The sequence below is a fragment of the Dromiciops gliroides genome, chromosome 2, assembly GCF_019393635.1.
Source record: "Dromiciops gliroides isolate mDroGli1 chromosome 2, mDroGli1.pri, whole genome shotgun sequence".
In the NCBI taxonomy this organism is placed as follows: Eukaryota; Metazoa; Chordata; class Mammalia; order Microbiotheria; family Microbiotheriidae; genus Dromiciops; species Dromiciops gliroides.
This window is the reverse complement of record NC_057862.1, coordinates 528,964,977-528,983,868: the sequence shown is the minus strand read 5'-3', so window position 1 is coordinate 528,983,868 and position 18,892 is coordinate 528,964,977. Positions and strand designations below refer to the sequence as shown.

General features: G+C 36.7%; 1 protein-coding gene across 1 annotated transcript in view; it reads right to left on the bottom strand.

The window, feature by feature from the left end:
* Window positions 1–18,892, bottom strand: part of KCNU1 (potassium calcium-activated channel subfamily U member 1) — a 261,654-nt gene that overhangs the window by 11,939 nt on the left and 230,823 nt on the right. The window contains 2 exon segments of the mRNA XM_043981056.1: window positions 9,602–9,741; window positions 11,885–11,962. Coding sequence (XP_043836991.1) covers window positions 9,602–9,741; window positions 11,885–11,962 — 218 coding nt within the window.

The window sequence follows — 18,892 nt, the reverse complement described above, 5'->3', positions numbered from 1 at the left end:
TTTTATCTCTGAGACCTAGCCCCCTCCCAATGACATGTTTTCCCTGGCCTCCTTTTTATCACTGGCTGTAGCCCCCTCCCCATTAGTTAAGGTGTGGAACTTAGACTACTCCTTGCTCTACGTTGGCACTTGCAGGTTCTCTCTTTATCATTCTTATTCAGTAATCTCTCATCCTTAAGGTTCACCCAACCATATCAAACATCTAAACAAAATTACAGTAGCTATTCTCTACCAACTTGTGGGTCCTTCCCCTTCTCTCCTCAAAAATTTCAGTATCTGGTTTACAGGCTTTCTCCCCTCCACAAATCCTGCCCTCATACTAGAGACATCAGTACACATATTGATGCTCTCTGAAACACCCTAACCTCACAATTTCTCAAGGTCTTAATTTCTTGTGATGTACTCTTCTACTCCTCCTCAGCCACACACAGGGATATCAGATAGTCATGACTTTGATATTGCCACCGCCCACAAATTCACCACTTCCATGATTATTAACTCTGAAGTTCTTTTATCTGATCACAATCTATTTTGATTCCACCTCTTCCTCTGCCTTGCAACTTCAAGCCATTTTCATCTTCCATACTGTGAACTCCTTCCCTACTGCCTTGACTCCTCAGCTCTTTCTCAAGCATTTGCCCTCCTACTATAACTTGACCTTTGGTAAACCAATTCAACTCTATACTTTCCTCTTTGCTTTAGTTCTTTGCCCATTTCATCTGCTGACTATCTTGTCTTGCCAAAGACACAGCCTTGGATCATTTGTACCATCTGCTTCCTTCTCTCCTATGCAGGTGCTTCTGAACAAAGCTGGAGAAAATCACAAAACTGTTCTGACTGAGTAGAATATAAATTTATGCTATGTAGCTTCAATTAGGTTCTCATTGCTTCAAGACAATCTTTTTTCTCCCTGCCAGCCCCATTCAATCCATCTCCTACATCCTGGCCTTTTCCCTGGCTGTCCTTCATCCCTGGAATGCTCTCTCTCTCTCTCTCTCTCTCTCTCTCTCTCTCTCTCTCTCTCTCTCTCTCTCTCTCTCTCTCTCTCTCTCTTCATCTCTGCCTTCTGGATTCCCTGGCTTCATTCAGTTCCAAGACTAAATTTCATCTTCCACAGGAAACCCTTTCTAGTCCTCCTTAATGTCAATGCCTTGTTTATCATTTTCAATTTACTCTCTATATAACTTGTTTGTACTTGGTTGAGAATTCCTTGAAAAGAGGTACTATATCTTTACTTTTCGTTGTAGCTTCAGTGCCTGACACGTAGTAGGTACTTAATAAATGTTTATCGACTGACTGACCTTTGTCAGGAAAATGTAGCATCGAAGAAAATCTCACAAAGGAGTAATGTAAGGAAAATAACTATGCATTAATATCTTTAAATGTTTATGTCTCTTCTTGAAGGAGAGAGTTCAGGATCCTCTGAGGAGAAAACAGCCGTTTGTACTCCAAGCTCAAGGATACTGGGGCAGGCATTTGTCATTCTGATAACATCAATAGAGTACTCTGTTTTCAACCTGGGCACTTATATGCAAGACATAACAGAGAACCCTCCCTCCCTAAAAGTTATCAAAACACATGGCTAATACATACTCCTGATAATTTATTAGGCCATAAATGGCCCTAACTGAAGAAAACCAGAAAGTATTGCTAACAGTTATACAGTCTTGTGTAAAACACTGAAGACCACAGTGGTATGGACTATGTTTTCCTCACAGTTTGCCCATTAAAGCAATGATTGGAAAAACAAAATTTGATTTGATGTGATTAAATCCACATCTGGAATATGGCTCTAGGTAGGTATACCTTATTCAAAAGATAAAAGATTCTTAAAGGGGAAAGTCATCTAACATTGTGTATTAAGAAGGTATACCAAAGTGAGAAAATCTAAGAACCAAAGGAAGAAAGAATGGTGGTGGTGTGTGTGTGTGGGGGGAAGGTGACTTGCTAATGGAGAAAGAAAAGTGATACTGTCATATGTATACTAGAGACCCTCAGGACAGAAGGTAGAAATAGATGAAGATTTCAGGGAAACAGACCAAACCCAACACAGAGACGTGGCATAGTAGTGACAGGGGACTTTCTTTTTAGCCAAAATTACTAACATCTCCTTGACTTACCTTAATGAAAATTTTGTCCTTCAAAATAATGGAGGAATAAACACGAGGAAAATCCATTCTGGTTCTGATCCCCACTAACAGGGAGAAAATGGATCCTAGTGTGAACATATAAGGAACCTGAGAGGAAGTGAAAACTTTCTGTGATAGAAAAGTAGAGGAAACCAGGTATGGTTCAGCATGCATGCTAGAATTGAGGAGAGAATCTAGATTTCAGAGGATTTCAATGAAGGATGGATAGGATCCTATCTGCTGAGATGTTAGCAGGAAATCATCCCAGAAGGTGGGTTGGGAAACTCTTAAGAATGAAATTCTGAAGACACAAGCAGAAACAATTCTGATGTGGAAAAAAAAAAAGAAAAGATGGCATTTGTCTGAAGAGACTGATGTGTATGCATGGGAATCTTGCCAACCCAATTAGATTTTTAAAAGATGTACTAAAGATGGAAGCAAGGATAGGAAATAGAAGATGGATGTTAGATAATGGCATAGTCTTGGGAAAATACTGTCAGGAATGTGAAAACTTAGAATAAGCTGATGTTGGCAAGGAAAGTTAGGGACAACAGAAATATGTATATTTTAAAGCTATATTGAGGGAAAGAGGAGTTTCCAGGAAGGATTGAGACTTTTGTTTGGGGTGGATGGAAAGATAATTGACAAGAGAGAGAAAGAGGGACAGACAGAGAGGCAGAGAGGGAAGGGGGGTTGGGAACAAGCATTATGGCTCAGTTCTTTTTTGTTTGTTTCTTTGTGGTGAAAGTGACAAACAAGAACAACAACAACAAAAAGGCTAACAGGAAGTTGATTCCCAAGATAAATCACTAGGTAGTAGAATGGACGTGGCAGCCTTTTATTAGCCAAAGTCACATGGCCAAGATGGGCTATCTTCTTAGATAGATATATATGAAAAGGACTGAGAGATATGATTGCTGAGTGACTATCCATGAGATCTGAAAGATTATGGTGAACAGAAAAGGTGTTCAAAGACTGGAGAAAAGCAAATATTGCTTGATTAAAAAAAAAACAAAGTAAGATAATATAACCTGCAAACCATATACCAGTAATCTTAACTTCTATTCCTGGGAAAATTCTGGACAAAAACAATAAAGAAATGGACAGTGAAGAACTAGCAAAGGAATTGACAATAACAAAAAGCCTATTAGGTATCATCCAGAATAAGTTTTGTCAGATTAATCTTATTTTCCTTTTTTGACAGGATTACTAAACTGGTATTTATGGAGGATGTCATAGATTCTACTTTTGTTGTTCAGTCATTCAGTCATGTCAAATTCTTTGTGACCCCATGGACTTGTTGATGGGGTTTTCTTGGCAAAGATACTGAAGTGGTTTGCCATTTCCTTCTCAGCTATCCCCATTTTACAGTTCAGGGACTGAGACAAATAGGAGTTAAGTGATTTGGGGTGGGAGGGGAAATGAAGGTTAAGTTACTTCCCCAGGGTCACACAGCTAGTAAGTGTCAAGTGCCTGAATCCAGATTTGAACTCAGGTCCTCCTGAATCCAGGGCCGGTTCTTTATCCATGGTGCCACCTAGCTGCCCCAGATTTTACTTAGATTTTAGTTAAACAGTTGATAAAATATGTGGACTAGAGGATAATGCAACTAGATGGATTCAGGCCTGATTGAATGATTAGACTCTATAGAAAATGTACACTTTGCAGGAGGTTACCAGTGGAGTTCCCTGGGTTTGGCATTGAACTATTTGATTGGTGGGTAAAATGAGAGGAATGGTTAAAGGAATTGAAAATGTTTGCTCTAGAGAAAAGAAGTCTAGGGGTGAAAAGTGGGCCATGATAGCTAGGTTCAAAGGGCTTTCATAGGGAAGAGGGATTAGATTTGTTCTTTTTTAGCCATTTCATTCATTCAACTCAATAAAAATGTATTAAGTACCTATAATTTACTAGGCACTGTGCTAATACCTGTAATAGACAAAATGGCAAAATACAGTTCCTGACCTCTAGGAGTTTGTGACCTAATGGGGGAGAATTAATGGTCAATTAATCTAATGACCACTATGGCAAAAACAGAAGTCAAATTTGAAGTTGTCAAGGTGGTAGAATAAAGCTTGATCTATCCTTATTGATTCTCTTCCTATCTGTCTAACCACCCCTCAGTCTCTTTTGCTGGTTTTTCAACCAATTCACATTCTATGACTGTTGGTGCTCCATCCTATGCCTTCAGTTCCTCTCTATACATATTCTTTTTCTAGTTGACCTCATCTTCTCCCACAAGTTTAATGATCATGTCTGTGGTAGTAACTTCTACCTCTATACATCCAGCCCCAATCTCTTCTCTGAGATGGTCTCACATCACTAATTGCCTCCTGGAAATTTCACACAGGATATGTTAGAGGCTTCTCAATCTTAACAAATCCAAAGAGGTACACCTTATTTCTCTTTTTTATTATGTTGATCTAGTTAAGAGTCAGCAATGAATAGAGTGCTGGACATAAAATCAGGAAGGTCTGTCTTCAAATACAACTTCAGCCACTTAATAACTATGTGACCCTAGGCAAGTTGCTTAGGCTTCTTTACTTAATAAGCCTCAGTTTACTCATCTGTAAAATATGAATCATCATAATAGCACCTTCCTTGCAGAATTGTCCTGAGGATCAAATGGGATAACATATTAAAGCACTTTGCAAACCTTAGACCACTACATACATTCTAGCTATCATTTCCCCAAAACTCAATCAGATTTGTAACCTAGAGTTATCTTCAACTCTTCCTGATTCTCACCCTATGTATCCAAACAGTTGCTAAGCCTTACTGTTCCTAACCTTCCCCCAACATTTCTTGCATCTGACCCCTACTCTATATTCACATAACTGCCACCTTAGTTTATCACCTCTCCACCATTATTATAACAGTTTCTCAACTTATTTCCCAACCACATGTTTCTCTTTACTCTAGTCCTTCTTCCACCTGGGTGACAAAATAATTTTTCTGAAACAAAAATCTGACCATATCATTCCCTTATTCAATGAATTTTAGTGTCTCCTTATTTCATTTAGATTAAAAATATAAATTCTTCCATTTAGCTTTTAAAGTTCTTCAAAACCTTGACCCAGCCTATAATTCCCATTATTCCCTCTATCTCAATCAAGTCAGTCTGGAATTTTTCTGTTTCTCAACCATGACCCTCTATCTCTTTGTCTCACTGCCTTTGTACTGCCTAGCCCCCATGCCTGAAATATAGTCCCTCCTCACGTTTGCCTCAAAAAACCCAAACAAACCCTTTTGCTTCAAGACATAACCCAAGTACCATCTTTGACATGAAGTCCTTCCTGAACCCCTCTGCTCTCCCAAATTGCATTGTATTTAACTCCTCTGTATTTATTTATATTCATTCTGTATATATTTGAATCTATCATTCTCTTCTCCATTGGAATATTAGCCCCTTGAGAGTAAAGATGGCTTACTTTGTTGTGTTTTAGCTGTAGCACCTAACATACTACCTGGTACATGGCAGACACATTCTTGCTGATTGACTGATTCCTAACAATTATAAAGATCTAAAAATGGCCTGGTGTGCCTTTGAAAATAGTGCTCACCACCTCCCCCCAGGTCATTTGCAGGTCTTCAAGTGGAAACTGGATAACCACTTCTCAGAATGCAGATTGCTTTTCAGGTATGAACTGGGTTAGATGGCCAGGAAAACCTACACTTCAAAAGTTCAATCTTCTGTAACTTTAAAGTTAACATGAGGTTTGATGGTAAGATGCTGCTTGTGAAGATGGTGATCACCCTACAGGACATCAATCCAAATGGCATTTCCTCTTGTAATGGTACTTTGCCAAGGGGCTAAAGAAAATTCTTTTGAATTTTTATTAATTCTTCATCATCAAGTTGCCAGCATCCAAGAATATGTGAATTCTTTTTTGTTTGTTTGTTTGTTTTTGGTGAGGCTATTGGGGTTAAGTGACTTGTCCAGGGTCACACAGTTAGTAAGTATCAAATGTTTGAGGCCAGATTTGAACTCAGATCCTCCAGAATCCAGGGCCAGTGCTCTATCCACTGTACCACCTAGCTGCTCCTAATATGTGAATTCTTATGGATAGAGTGCTAGGTTTGGAGTCAGTTCAAATCTGTCCTCAAATATTTACTAGTTGTATGAACATGGAAAAGTCACTTAACCTCTGTCTCCCTCAGCTTTCTTATCTGTCAAATAGGGATAAAAATAGCACCTACCTCCCAGAGTTCTGGCAAAGGTAAAATGAGATATTTGTAAAGAGCTTTGCACACCCAAAATCAATAAATGAATTAATCAGCATTTATTAAGCACCTGCTATATTCCAGGCGCTGTGATAAACATACCAAATGATGCAAAAACCAAAATTTTCATCCATAGTCTAACTATGTCAATTTCATACTAAGTATTTTCTCATATTTCCTCCATTTCTTCTTTGCTTCCTCTTTTTTCTCCATTTCCTAATCCTGACAATACATGGAACAATACCTGGCACAGTAACCACTTAAGAAATGTTCATTTATTCATTCATTCATTCATTTTTTCTTTCATGCATTCATCCTTTTATTCCTCATCCCTTTTTTACATCTCCTTTTCTGCTATTCCACTTTGATCTTACTTCTATTCTTTCTCCTTGTCTTCCCTCCCCCTTCCTTCTTGACCTCTTCCTCTTTCTCCTCCCTTCTTTTATTTCCTTTTATTCGTTCAGCCAATTCAGCTCTTTTGGCAGATTCTAAGTAGTTCCTTGATCCCCTGTATGAGTGGACCAGCCAATATTTGCCCAAGGCTCCTTATCTTCAGAAACACATTGCTGCCATGTAACCATTTCTGCAGAGAACTGGGATCTTAAACCCAGCAGCAGTGTCACCCACCACAGATAAGTCATGCTACATCTCAAGTTACTATCTTCTTGACAAAACTATTCATTCATTACCAGAGAGCTGATTGACAAATCAGTGACAAACAGCAAAATGACACTTTCTCTAACAGTGCCACCCTCCTAGGAAAGTAACTAGACTTCACTCTCTTCTTTTCCTTGCCAGGTTCTTTGGCTAAGACTTTAGTGAAGTCTGGCTGCTTATCCTGTCAGAAGATTTATGGCATATTTCATTCCAAACCATCAGAGAAGCAATATTTTATTACTGAAATCACATGGTGGTTGATGATGCTCCTAGAGTATGATAGAGATCGAAATATAACACACTTCTCTAAAGCCCAAATCCTGTTGACAGCTAATTGTGGTTAGGTGCGCGGAGGGGGACACACAGGATAGTGTGGACAGTATGCAATAGAAGCAATGCTACAGTCTGACCAACTGAAGCAAACTATTCCTTGGAGATTATTTGTCATTGGCTATTTCCAAGGAAGGGAAATATATGGTTTAGATGCAGGTTTCACTCCTTGTCTCCTCTTACATGAGTATTTCCTGGAAGCAGAAAGTTAGCCTGTAATTCTGTTCTTGGGATACCAGCATGATGCCTTGAGTGATGTGTGCATGTAGGCTTCATGAAGTGATATTCATTGTCTCAGCAAGAAATCTCAGAAGGAAGCCAACTCTATAGAAAGTAAGTTCACTTCCTCCACTAAAAGGTATTTATATGGTTCTTTGCAAACTTGGCTTTTAATAGATAATACAATAGAGTTATTATCCTTGGGTTTAGTAATTACTGATATTGAGGGAAAATATTCTGTGCATTGGAATAATAGCTATTGGAGCTAGGTATGTGCCTCAAGAGTACAAACAGAGGAATATTTTGGCCCTGCATTTGAGGCATGTTACTGCCCTCAATAGGTCATTTAGCTGGCACAGTAGATAGAATACTGGGTTTAGAACCAGGTAAACACATCTCACTGAGTTCAAAGCTGGCCTTAGACACTTACTAGCTGAGTGCCCCTGGGCAAGTTACTTGACACTGTTTGCCTCAGTTTCCTCATTTGTAAAAAGAGATGGAGAGGGAAATGGTGAACAACTTCAATTTCTTCACCAAGAAAACCTCAAATGGCGTCATGAAGAAGTGGGCATGACTAAAATGACTCAACAACAAACAATTACTCTCACATAGTGTATTGGTTTATAGGATTTAGAGCCAGAAGGGAATTTAAAGACAATCTAGTTCAAACTCCTCATTCTTCAAGTGTGGCAACCTAGGCCCAGGGATGATATGAATGGTTCAAGATAATTTAGGTAGGAAATTGCATTTCCAATATTGAACTGTGGTCTTTTGACACTAAATCCATTGTTTTTTCCTTTATAGCATCATGTCTACCATGTGCTAAGTTTTGTTTTTGCAAGGTCTGACCATCAGGAAATCAATAAGCCCTTGAAAAGTATTTGGTAGCTGTGATTCAAGGAGCTTTTATAAGGAAAAGAGAGAAAGAGAGCAGTGACAGTCTAAGGTTGCATTGTGTTGAACTGTGCTGTTTTGCTGTTAACACATTGAGGGTTAGAATCCAGAAGTGACATGGTCTAATCAAAGGAGTCTGAAATTTTGAAATGGAAGACATGAATTCTCTTCAGGGTTTTGCTATCTATTAACCGTGTGACCTTTGCCAAGTCCCAGGCCTTGCATTATAGAGGAAAGGACAATGGATTTGATATCAAAGGATCACATCTAATATTGAATCAGTTATTTCCTAATTACATGATCTTGAATAAATCACATTCCAACTCTGGGCCTTAGCTTCCTCACTTGACAAATAAGGAGTTTAGACTAGATTTTCCAGATCTGGTTACCTCTCTTGTCTCTTCCTTGGGCTTCAGTCATGTCATTCCCATCTTTATAATGAGTATGTTGGATTAGATGATCTCTAAGTGCCTTTCTCACACTCAGTCCCCGATCCTGTGATTTCTAAGATCTTTTTCTTGTTATAATTTCTTTGATCCTATAATTGTAACTTTCCTTCAGCATTGTTATTCATTCCACATTTTTTTTTAAATAGGAGCAGTGGTTTCATTGATTTAAGCAGCTACTTTCAAGGAACTTCATTTGCCAATGAAGATCAGCATATTCCCTGAAACTGAAAGTCTTAGAAAGTTGTCAGACTGACCCACTGAGAGGTTAAATGACTAGCCCATGATCATACAGCCAATACTAGAGGAAGGACCTAAAACCAAGTATTCCTGACCAGCTCTCTATCCATCACACAACATTGACTCTCAACTCCATGACTGTTGTACAGTTTTCCAACTATAGGATTCAAAATAACACTTAAAATCATTCTGTGGTATAATCGTTCAATGGCAAGCCACTAGGCTTTTGTGTAGCTCTGTTTCCTCATCTATGCAATGGATATATATTCCCTGTCCCAACCTGTTAGTGTTGATGTAAAAAATCTAAAGGGTCAATCTATATGGATATACTTTGTATGGATTTAGCTTTACTAGTGCTATACAGAAGTTTCCTCTCATGATTGTTTTCTGATTCCCTAATCACCTAATTTCCAAGGTCTAAAGGGGCTTCTGAGTTAAGGATGTGACCTTTAATGTCACACTTACCGTGGCCAACAGGGAATCTAAAAAGCTATCTGAAAAGACAGCACCTGTAGAAAAGGCGCTACTAAGGTGCAGGCTTGTTCCTTGGAAGCTAGCACGCATTCCACTGAGTTGCTCAATAAAATGAATGTTGGAAGGATTTTCTGCAAGGCAAGTAGACAAAAAGAACAAACCATCAGGCTAAGATTAGGAACGTGGGAATTGACTCAGGAACACCAATATCTATGTCAGGGCCTGATACATAAAATATCTCACATCAGTGCATCTAAAGTACATGCTTCTAAATGCAAACTATATCCCTTTGTCCCTTTTGTTTATCAAGAATATATATGAATGCATATAGCTATGTGTATACAGACACACACATATGGTGGTAACTAGGTGGTGTAGTGGGTAGAGTTCTGGGTTGGAGTCAGGAAGACTCATCTTCCTGAGTTCAATAGCCTCAGACACTTACTAGTTGTATAACCCTAGGCAAGTCACTTCGCCCTGTTTGCCTCAGTTCCTCATCTGTACAATGAACTGGAGAAGGAAATGGCAAACCATTCCAGTGTCTTTGCCAAATGAACCCCAAATAACTGAACAACAACATACATAAATATATATTTTATTCATATATATATATATACATAATTATGTATACACATTTATAAACATATATAACACTCACTTTCTTATATATTAATGTTTCTAGACCATAAAGCAAAAAAAAAAAAAAAGGTTCCAGTCTAGTACCCTCAGTGCCCTTGGTTATTTGACTCCGAGTCACACTGTATTCTGTACTCTTGTGCTTGAAACCAGGCTTGGAAACCAACGGTTCACTTTTCCAGCACCAGACCAATTATAAAGAAGCTGAGAGAGGTAGTAGCTCTCTCAAGTTAGAGTAATTTGACAAGCATGGCTGGCTCTCACAAGGTCTGTCATTTGCAGTAGGCATTTTAGGCCCCTCTGAAAACTGAATCATGAAAGGACTCTCTCTCTTCTTTTGGTCTCTCAATCAGTCTACCTTACAATATACTCCCAATTAACTTCTTCAGTATGGATCCACCGGAGGAATAGGTCATGACACAAATGGAGATTTAAAAATAAAGGAAATATTAAGGACCCCAGTGGTGAACAGCAAGACAGTGCTTCTGTGATTAAGGGGGTTACAGAAAGAGAATGAACAGTAACAGATAATAAGCTTCTGAACTCTACCTAGGATTAGAATAGCCCAGACTCCCAGGACTTACAGTGAATGCCATCATGATTCAGATCCACTTCGGGGTTAGTATTATAGAATCATTGCTTATACGTCCTCCTGATTAATTTCTAGGGCAGCCCAGAGTGGCTTCAGTGCCCTACCCATGACAGATTTTAATAATAATAATTACTAACATTTATGTGGCATTTTAAGGTTTGTAAAGTACTTTATGTTTATTATTTTCTTACTATTATACCAGAAAATGCCATTTTTAAATCCTTTTGCCACCCCATGGGTTTAAGTAATGGGTTAGATTCAAATTGTATTCCTGGGTCTTGTCCTGGGTAAGATTGTGAAGCAATGGTTTGTTTTCCAAATTCCTACATCTCTATTCCTGTCTTTTTTCTATCCTTTACTTTTAGCTCCAATAATATTACTTCATCTCCAAACTCCATCCCAGCTCCTACCAAGCTCCTAGTATTTTCAAATTATCCAGGATTTCAATCACAGAATACATTCAAGAAACAGTATCACTCATCTTAGAAGTATTGGATTTTACTAAGAGGACCTCAACAGGTATAGACCAATAATTCAAGCAAAGGAATGAATTTTGAATAGCATCATTTTAGACACTGGAGGCCTTAGGTTACAGAGGCTTTTGTAAGGCGTGAAGCTGACAAAGGACTTCATAAGCACTCCTAAATGTCCTTCCATAAATGGTCACTTTTTCCAACCACTGAAGTCTGCTTTATTATAACATGCCCAAGTACAGAGAGATAAAAAGTTCATCTTTTCTCTTGAAGCAGGAAAAGTCGTACCATGAAGATGTTGACCTTCTCTCTCAACATCAGGTTTATAATGGGATTTTACTAGATAATGTCACCAAAGTTCGAAAAGCTCAGTTATGCCCCACTGCCTCCTTTCACAGTCATAGCATCTAGACAGATCATGAATGTTTTCTTTATAGGATATGGTCCTTTATCTGTACATTACAAATAGAATCCTGGAGTTGGTAATATAATAATCCTGGCTCACTTCAGCCCTGTGAATACCACCTCCCCTTGTGCCACCCCCCAAAACAAAACAAAACAAAACAAACTTACTCAGTTCAGTTATGATGGGAATCCTTTTAAATTTTTCTTGAACTGTATTGGAATATGAAATACGTCTAGAACCGTTTTCTGTACAAACAGGTAGTAAAAAAAAAAATCTGGTAAATGTGAGAACAATAACTTGAAGAGTTTACAAGAATGTAAATGTGCTCTATGAACCTCAGCAGTTGACCTTAATAATATTACTGTGCATGTCCCCAAATCATATTATTCCCTATAGTTATAATCTCTCTCTCTCTCTCTCACACACACACACACACACACACACACACACACACACACACATTGTCTCTTCTTCTTCTTCTTCTTCTTCTTCTTCTTTTTTGCGGGGCTATGGGGGTTAAGTGACTTGCCCAGGGTCACACAGCTAGTCAAGTGTCTGAGGCCGGATTTGAACTCAGGTACTCCTGAATCCAGGGCCGGTGCTTTATCCACTGTGCTACCTAGCTGCCCTGTCACAGCTTCTTCTTAAGGTTCATTTATTTAATTGGCACTTCCAGGGGATAAGATTAAAAGGCTCTCTGGAAATTCCGTTATTGACAAAATAACAAAAACATAATTATGTTCTGTTGAATGAAATCACTGCATGGCAATTGTTTTGTCAGATAGCAGCCCACCCCCTCCCAAAGCCAAATTTCCTTCAGAACTTTTAATTTAGGGTAGCTATAACTAAGGACTTGAGGGTCAAATGAGCAAAAATATGTCTCACTAATCCTGGAGAAGGAAATCTAACTTTCTAGTAAAGGAATTCAGTGGGACAAACATCATAAGTAGCTTCTGGAGATATCAGGTCACATGACCAACTAGATGACAGAGCAGATATTTTCTCCAGTCCCTACTAAATCTCAAAAATCCTCCAAAGGGAAATTATGTACCAGAGGTAAAGCAATGGCAATTGAATACTCAGGAAAAGAAAGTCAGAAACCTGGCTATATAACAGCCATATAAATTAACATTGCTGTCCTGAGGCCCTTACTCAACATCCTTCCCCTACTACCCTCTACCCTAGGGCAGAACAACACAAACTGACCCACAGCTTTTTTTCCTTGGGACACCTAAGGAGATTATTCTTCTGCTACAGAGACTCTGAGAATACTCTTTCCCCTATCTGTCCTTACCTGTTTTAATAAACAGCAAACATGGAGTCTGCCAAGCCATGGGACAGGAAGGGCAAGGGATTTTTTTGGGGGGAAATTGGCTTTCCTTCAGTCTGGGACAGCCTCTAAATTAGGAAACTCCAAAGCTGCAGACCCTTCCCAGAATACACACTCTGATCTTTCCCTAACCTACTTTAAAAAAAGGAGGCAGAAGCTGATTCAGCCCATCCAGATAAGGAAAGAACAAGAGAGGAGAAAAGAACAGAGGCAGGAGTTGTAAGAATTCAGGGCCAGAAGGAAAGGGAGCTGAAATCCAGCTGGGAGCCAATACCCCACCCCCAGGAGTTACTTAAGGCAGGGACTTGGGTCAATGAAAAGTAAACCCCCAACATGAGAGAATCTGAGGTAGATTTTTAGTCTACTCCAGGGGTTTATACTTATCTTTAAAGAGAAAGCAATAATAATCTCAGTGACAAGGGAACATAATGAAAAAAAGGGATAAAACCACCATAGATCTCAAAAGGAACATTCAATGTAAATCCTAAAGTACAGGCAGATAAATCAAAAGAAAAGATCCTAAAACAAGAAGGATGAGGACTAGAATACAATTCTGTTATTTCATTGAATTAGCTCTATTTCCTTTGACTACCTAATTTAGTAATTTCTTGCTGTTCTAATACTCATCCTTCTTGTTTTAGGATCTTTTCTTTTGATTTATCCTGTTGGAATATGGAATAACAAGATATTCCAGAATAGTTCAAGAGAGTAATGAAATTTATAAAAGAGCAATGTAGAAGAAAAAATGTCAGAACCTACACTTGTGCAGCAGAAATAATTATCAGAATAGAACATTTGAATACACAGTGGCAAGTTTCTCTAAAAAATGAAGGAAAGAACAATAAATTTGGAATACAAATATATTAAAGTGAAGGACAACCTCGAGAAAAAAAGCAAAAGTCAACATCATAAAAGAACATATTATCTCTGTATCTCTTCTCTGTATAATCAAAAGAGCAGAAGAACATGGCAAAAACAAAACAACAACAAAGAACAACGTGAATAGAACAGTGCAGGAAATAGCACAAGAAACTTGTCCAAAATGTATGAATTCAGAAAACAGAATACTGATTAAAAAATTAACCACAAATTGTCTTTAGAAAACAAAAAAGCCTACATTTCAAACAAAGATAATAGTGACTCAATTAAACATTTTTATAATAAAAAGAAAAGGGAATTTTTAATAAAACATTAGTCGGCTTGCCCTGAAAAGCAGCAGAAGGGGACCAAATAATATATTCCTAAAAGCAAAGAAGCTCAAAATATAAAGCAAAATGACACCTACAAACCTGAACCTAATAGCCAATGAAAAAAACAAACAAGCAATAAATGTGCAACAAAAAGAAGGCATGACAGAAGGTGCAACATAGAAACAAAACAAAAAAGATGTCAGCAAGATTGAACTTGCAACAGATGCATGGGAAATGTAAATACAACTACTGTACTAAGTGAAGCACAAATGATGAAACAAATTATCCCATCTCTAGAGATATTTTTTTTAATTGAAAAACTTGACCTATGCAGTTAAAAAGAGTGACCATTAAGAGATTTTTTTTTTAAAGGGGGAGGGATAAAGATGAAAGCAGATTTTAAGGAAATATAAGAAATGAGTGAAGGAGCACATCTGAAACACCATGGACTAGATTTGCAATTCATGAGTGTACAGCCTATGCAACAGGTAATTTTTTTTTTTTTGGTGAGGCAATTGGGGTTAAGTGACTTGCCCAGGATCACACAGCTAGTAAGTGTCAAGTGTCTGAGGCTGGATTTGAACTCAGGTCCTCCTGAATCCAGGGCCAGTGCTTTATCCACTGCACCACCTAGCTGCCCTGGTAATTTTCTTTTGAAAAGGCAGTAGCTACTTTGAGATAAGATAAAAATTCACACTGTAGGCCAATAAACAAAGGAATTACATTATGCTTAAAGAAACCATTAGATATTAATGAATCAACATCAATAAAAAAGTTTCTGTGCTTCAAACTTCATAGCATCAAATTTACAGAGCAATATTCAGCTGAACAATAAAAAGATAAAGATAACAATGTAAGTACAATAGGAAACCTTAATGTTCCTTTCAGAGATAAACAAATCTAACAGAAAAAGTAATCAAAAAGTAAAATTTCGAATTTCATAAATTATTGTAGAATTTAAAACTAAATTATTTATGTAACTTGCTCAGTAGGCCCACTAAAGAAGACACATATTTCATAGCAACACATGGTAATTTAACAAATATAGGTAATTTCTTTGGGAACAGAGATATTACAGATAAATGTAAGAAGGCATGAATATAAAACATACCATTACAAACCATATTTGAACAAAATAATAATCAAATCAGGATTATCTCAATATATAAAAAAATATGATAAGGTGCTAACATTCCCCACAAATTATAGGCATAGATTTTTTTTTAATTACAGTAAAACTCATCTATCTAAAAATAAAAGTGAGTATTATATGTAATGGGGAAAAAATAGAAGCTTTTCTAATAGCTGAGTGAATCAAAGATGTCCTTTTTCTCCATAATTATTTTGTATAGTTGTAGAAATTCTATTAATAGCAAATGTTTTAAATAAGAAAAAGGTAAGAAAAACAAATTAAAATTATAAATGTAGGTGAAGAGGAAACAAAACAATTCCTATTATTTGATAACATAATATTTTACTTAGAAAATTTTAGGGAACCAGCAAGGAATCTAATTCTGATAATAATTTCTGGAAAGTTTCAGGCTCCAAAATAAATGTATAAAAATAAACATTTCTGTGTAATAGTAGTAGTAGTAGTAGTAGTAGTAATAATAATAATAATAATAATATCCAGGAGGTAATCATGGAAAATGTAAGTAGCATTAAAAAAAAAACTACAAAATGCACATAATATTTTAGAGTTAATCTATCAAAGCATAATCAATATCAATAGGAATTAAATGATAAAATCCTTCTTAAAGACATAAGAAAATAAATAGAATAGAGGGAAGAATATTCAGTGCTCATGAATGGGCTATCCCAATATAGAAAAGGTGATGATACAATCAAACTTAATTTACAGATTTAGTCTTCTACCAATTAAAATAACAAGGGATATTTTATAGACAAGACAGAATAAAAACAAAATTCATTTGGAATAACAAAAGACTTAGAATATTAAATGAAAAATTAGAAAAGATAAAAATGAAGAGGGAATTCAACTTTCAGATGTCATGCTATATTAAAAGCAGCAATCATCAACGCCATTTGGTACTTATTAAATATAGAAGAGTTCATCAATAGAATACAATAAAAAGGATGAATTATAAATAAATTAATTCAATAATTCAATGTTTAATAAATCTATAAACATAGATTACTTAGGGAAAACTGCCTATTTGAAAAGAACTGTTTGAAAAACAGGAAGTTTCCAAAAGTTAAGGATAGAGTAACATATTACATCATCTTCCACAATGAATCCAAAATGAATGTTACCTGAATATTGAAGATCATGATATTAACAATAATTTTTAAAAAAGGAGAGAGAAGCCAAACACATTCCTTCCATACCTTTCGATAGAAGAAGTCCTAACCAAACAAGGGATAGATATAATTAGGAAAAGACAGCTTGACTGGATAAAAATTTCTTTGACCAACTTTCTGATTAAACCTAAGCAAATATTTGCATTCCTTCTATCTCAAGATGAAAGGAACATTGGGACATGTGCATAAAATGAAGTCTAATGAAGAAAATAGACCAACTCCCTTTAGAGGTCCTCCAAAGATTCAAAGACTTAGGTGGGTATAGGATGGGGTGTGATAATCTAATTTTGAGAATCTATGTAAATCAGAGAACCCAAATTTTAGTGGACAGCTGTATCTGGTATGTACATAATTTACATGTTTCCAACCACAATAAAATAAAAGTTTTTTGAAGGCAGCTAATTCTCTAGGGTCATTGTATTCATCAGTATATCTAAGTCTTTCACATTTTATCACTGTTAAAATATTGGTGTTATGGGGATATCTAGGTGGTACATTTGATAAGGCACCAGCCCTGGATTCAGGAGGACCTGAGTTAAAATGTAGCCTCAGACACTTGACACTTACTAGCTGTGTGACCCTGGGCAAGCCACTTAACCCTCATTGCCCCCCACAAATATTAGTGTTATGTACAATATTATCCTGGTTCTTCGCACATCACTTTATATCAGTTCATGTAAGTTTTTTTCAGTTTTTTCTGAAATCATCCTGCTCATCATTTCTTAAAGCACAACATTACAATTATATACCATAACTTAATTCAGCCATTTCCCAATTGATGGACATCCCCATAATTTCCAAATATTTGCCACCAGAAAAGGAGATGCTATAAATATTTTTGTACATACAGAACCTTTCCCTTATTCAATTTCTTTGGGATATAGCTCTAGTAGTGGTATTGCTGGGTCAAATGATATGCATAGTTTTAAAACCATTTGGACACAATTTGAAATTATTATCAAGAATGGTTTGACTAGTTCACAACACCAACAGGCATTAGTATACCTTTCCCCTCCATGTTATCCTCTAGGACTTATCATTTTTCTTTTTTTTTTTTGGTCATATTAGTAAATCTTATAGGTGTGAGGTGGTATCTCAGAGTTGTTTGAAGTTTCATTTCTCTAATCAAAGGGGATTTAAAACATTTTCTCAAATAACTTTATTTTTCTGAAAACTGCCCGTTCATATAAAAATACTCTAAATTATAACATGAAGACTAATGAAGTGTTCATTAAAATAACTCCAAGGTTACAACTCACATTCACTCCTCACCCCCAAATGATGAAGTTGACAAAGCAGTGGAATCGTTCTAAAGGGGTTGTAGAAAGATAGGCACCATGATAAATTATTGGTGGAGCCATGAATTGGTGCAGATCTTTTAGGAAACAATTAGGAACTGTGCAAATAAACTGGCTAGTTTCATTAAAGGCGCAGAAACTCTATATAGTCAGCTAAAACAAGACTGGGAGCTTACTGTGACTTAGAACATGAGCTGCTTACTGCAAAATGAAGACAAATTGGAGGTAAAGAAAACCATCAGACTGTATAGGAATAACCAAAATAATATCTCTTATGAATATGCAATAGAAATGATGAATGGATCTAAGGGATTAGATCTGGTAGATAGAATGCCTGAAGAACCATGGACAGAGGTTTGCAATAGTGTACAGCAAAAACATTTAAAAAAAAAAGAGCAAGAACGCAAAATGGCTGTCTGATCAGGCTGTGCAAATAACTAGAGAAAAAAAGAAAAGGAAAAGGTAAGGAGAAAAGGAAAGCTATACTCAACTGAATGCAGAATTCCAGGGAACAATAAGGAGAAACAAGGTTTTCTTAAATGAACAATGCAAAGAAATAGAAGAAAATAATAGATTTAGAAAGACAAGAGATCTCTTCAAGAAAATCAGAGATATCAAGGAACTTTTCATGTAAAAATGACCATGATAAGGAGCAAAAATGATAGCGACTTAACAGAAGTAGAAGAGATTAAGAAGAGGTGGCAAAAGTATACAAAACTATACAAGAAAGATCTTAACATCACTGATAACCAAGCTGATATGGTTACTGATCTAAAGCCATACATCCTGGAGAATGAAGTCAAGTGGGTTTCAGGACATAGTGATAACCATAAGATTAGTGGAGATGATGGAATTCTAGCTTAGCTCTTTAAAATCCTAAAAGATGTTGCTGTTAAAGTGTTGCACTCAATATTTCAGCAAATTGGGAAAACTCAACAGTGGGAACTGGACTGGAAAAGATCAGTTTACATCTTAATCTTAAAGAAGGGCAAAGCCAAGAATGTACAAATTATTGAACAATTGCACTCATTTCAC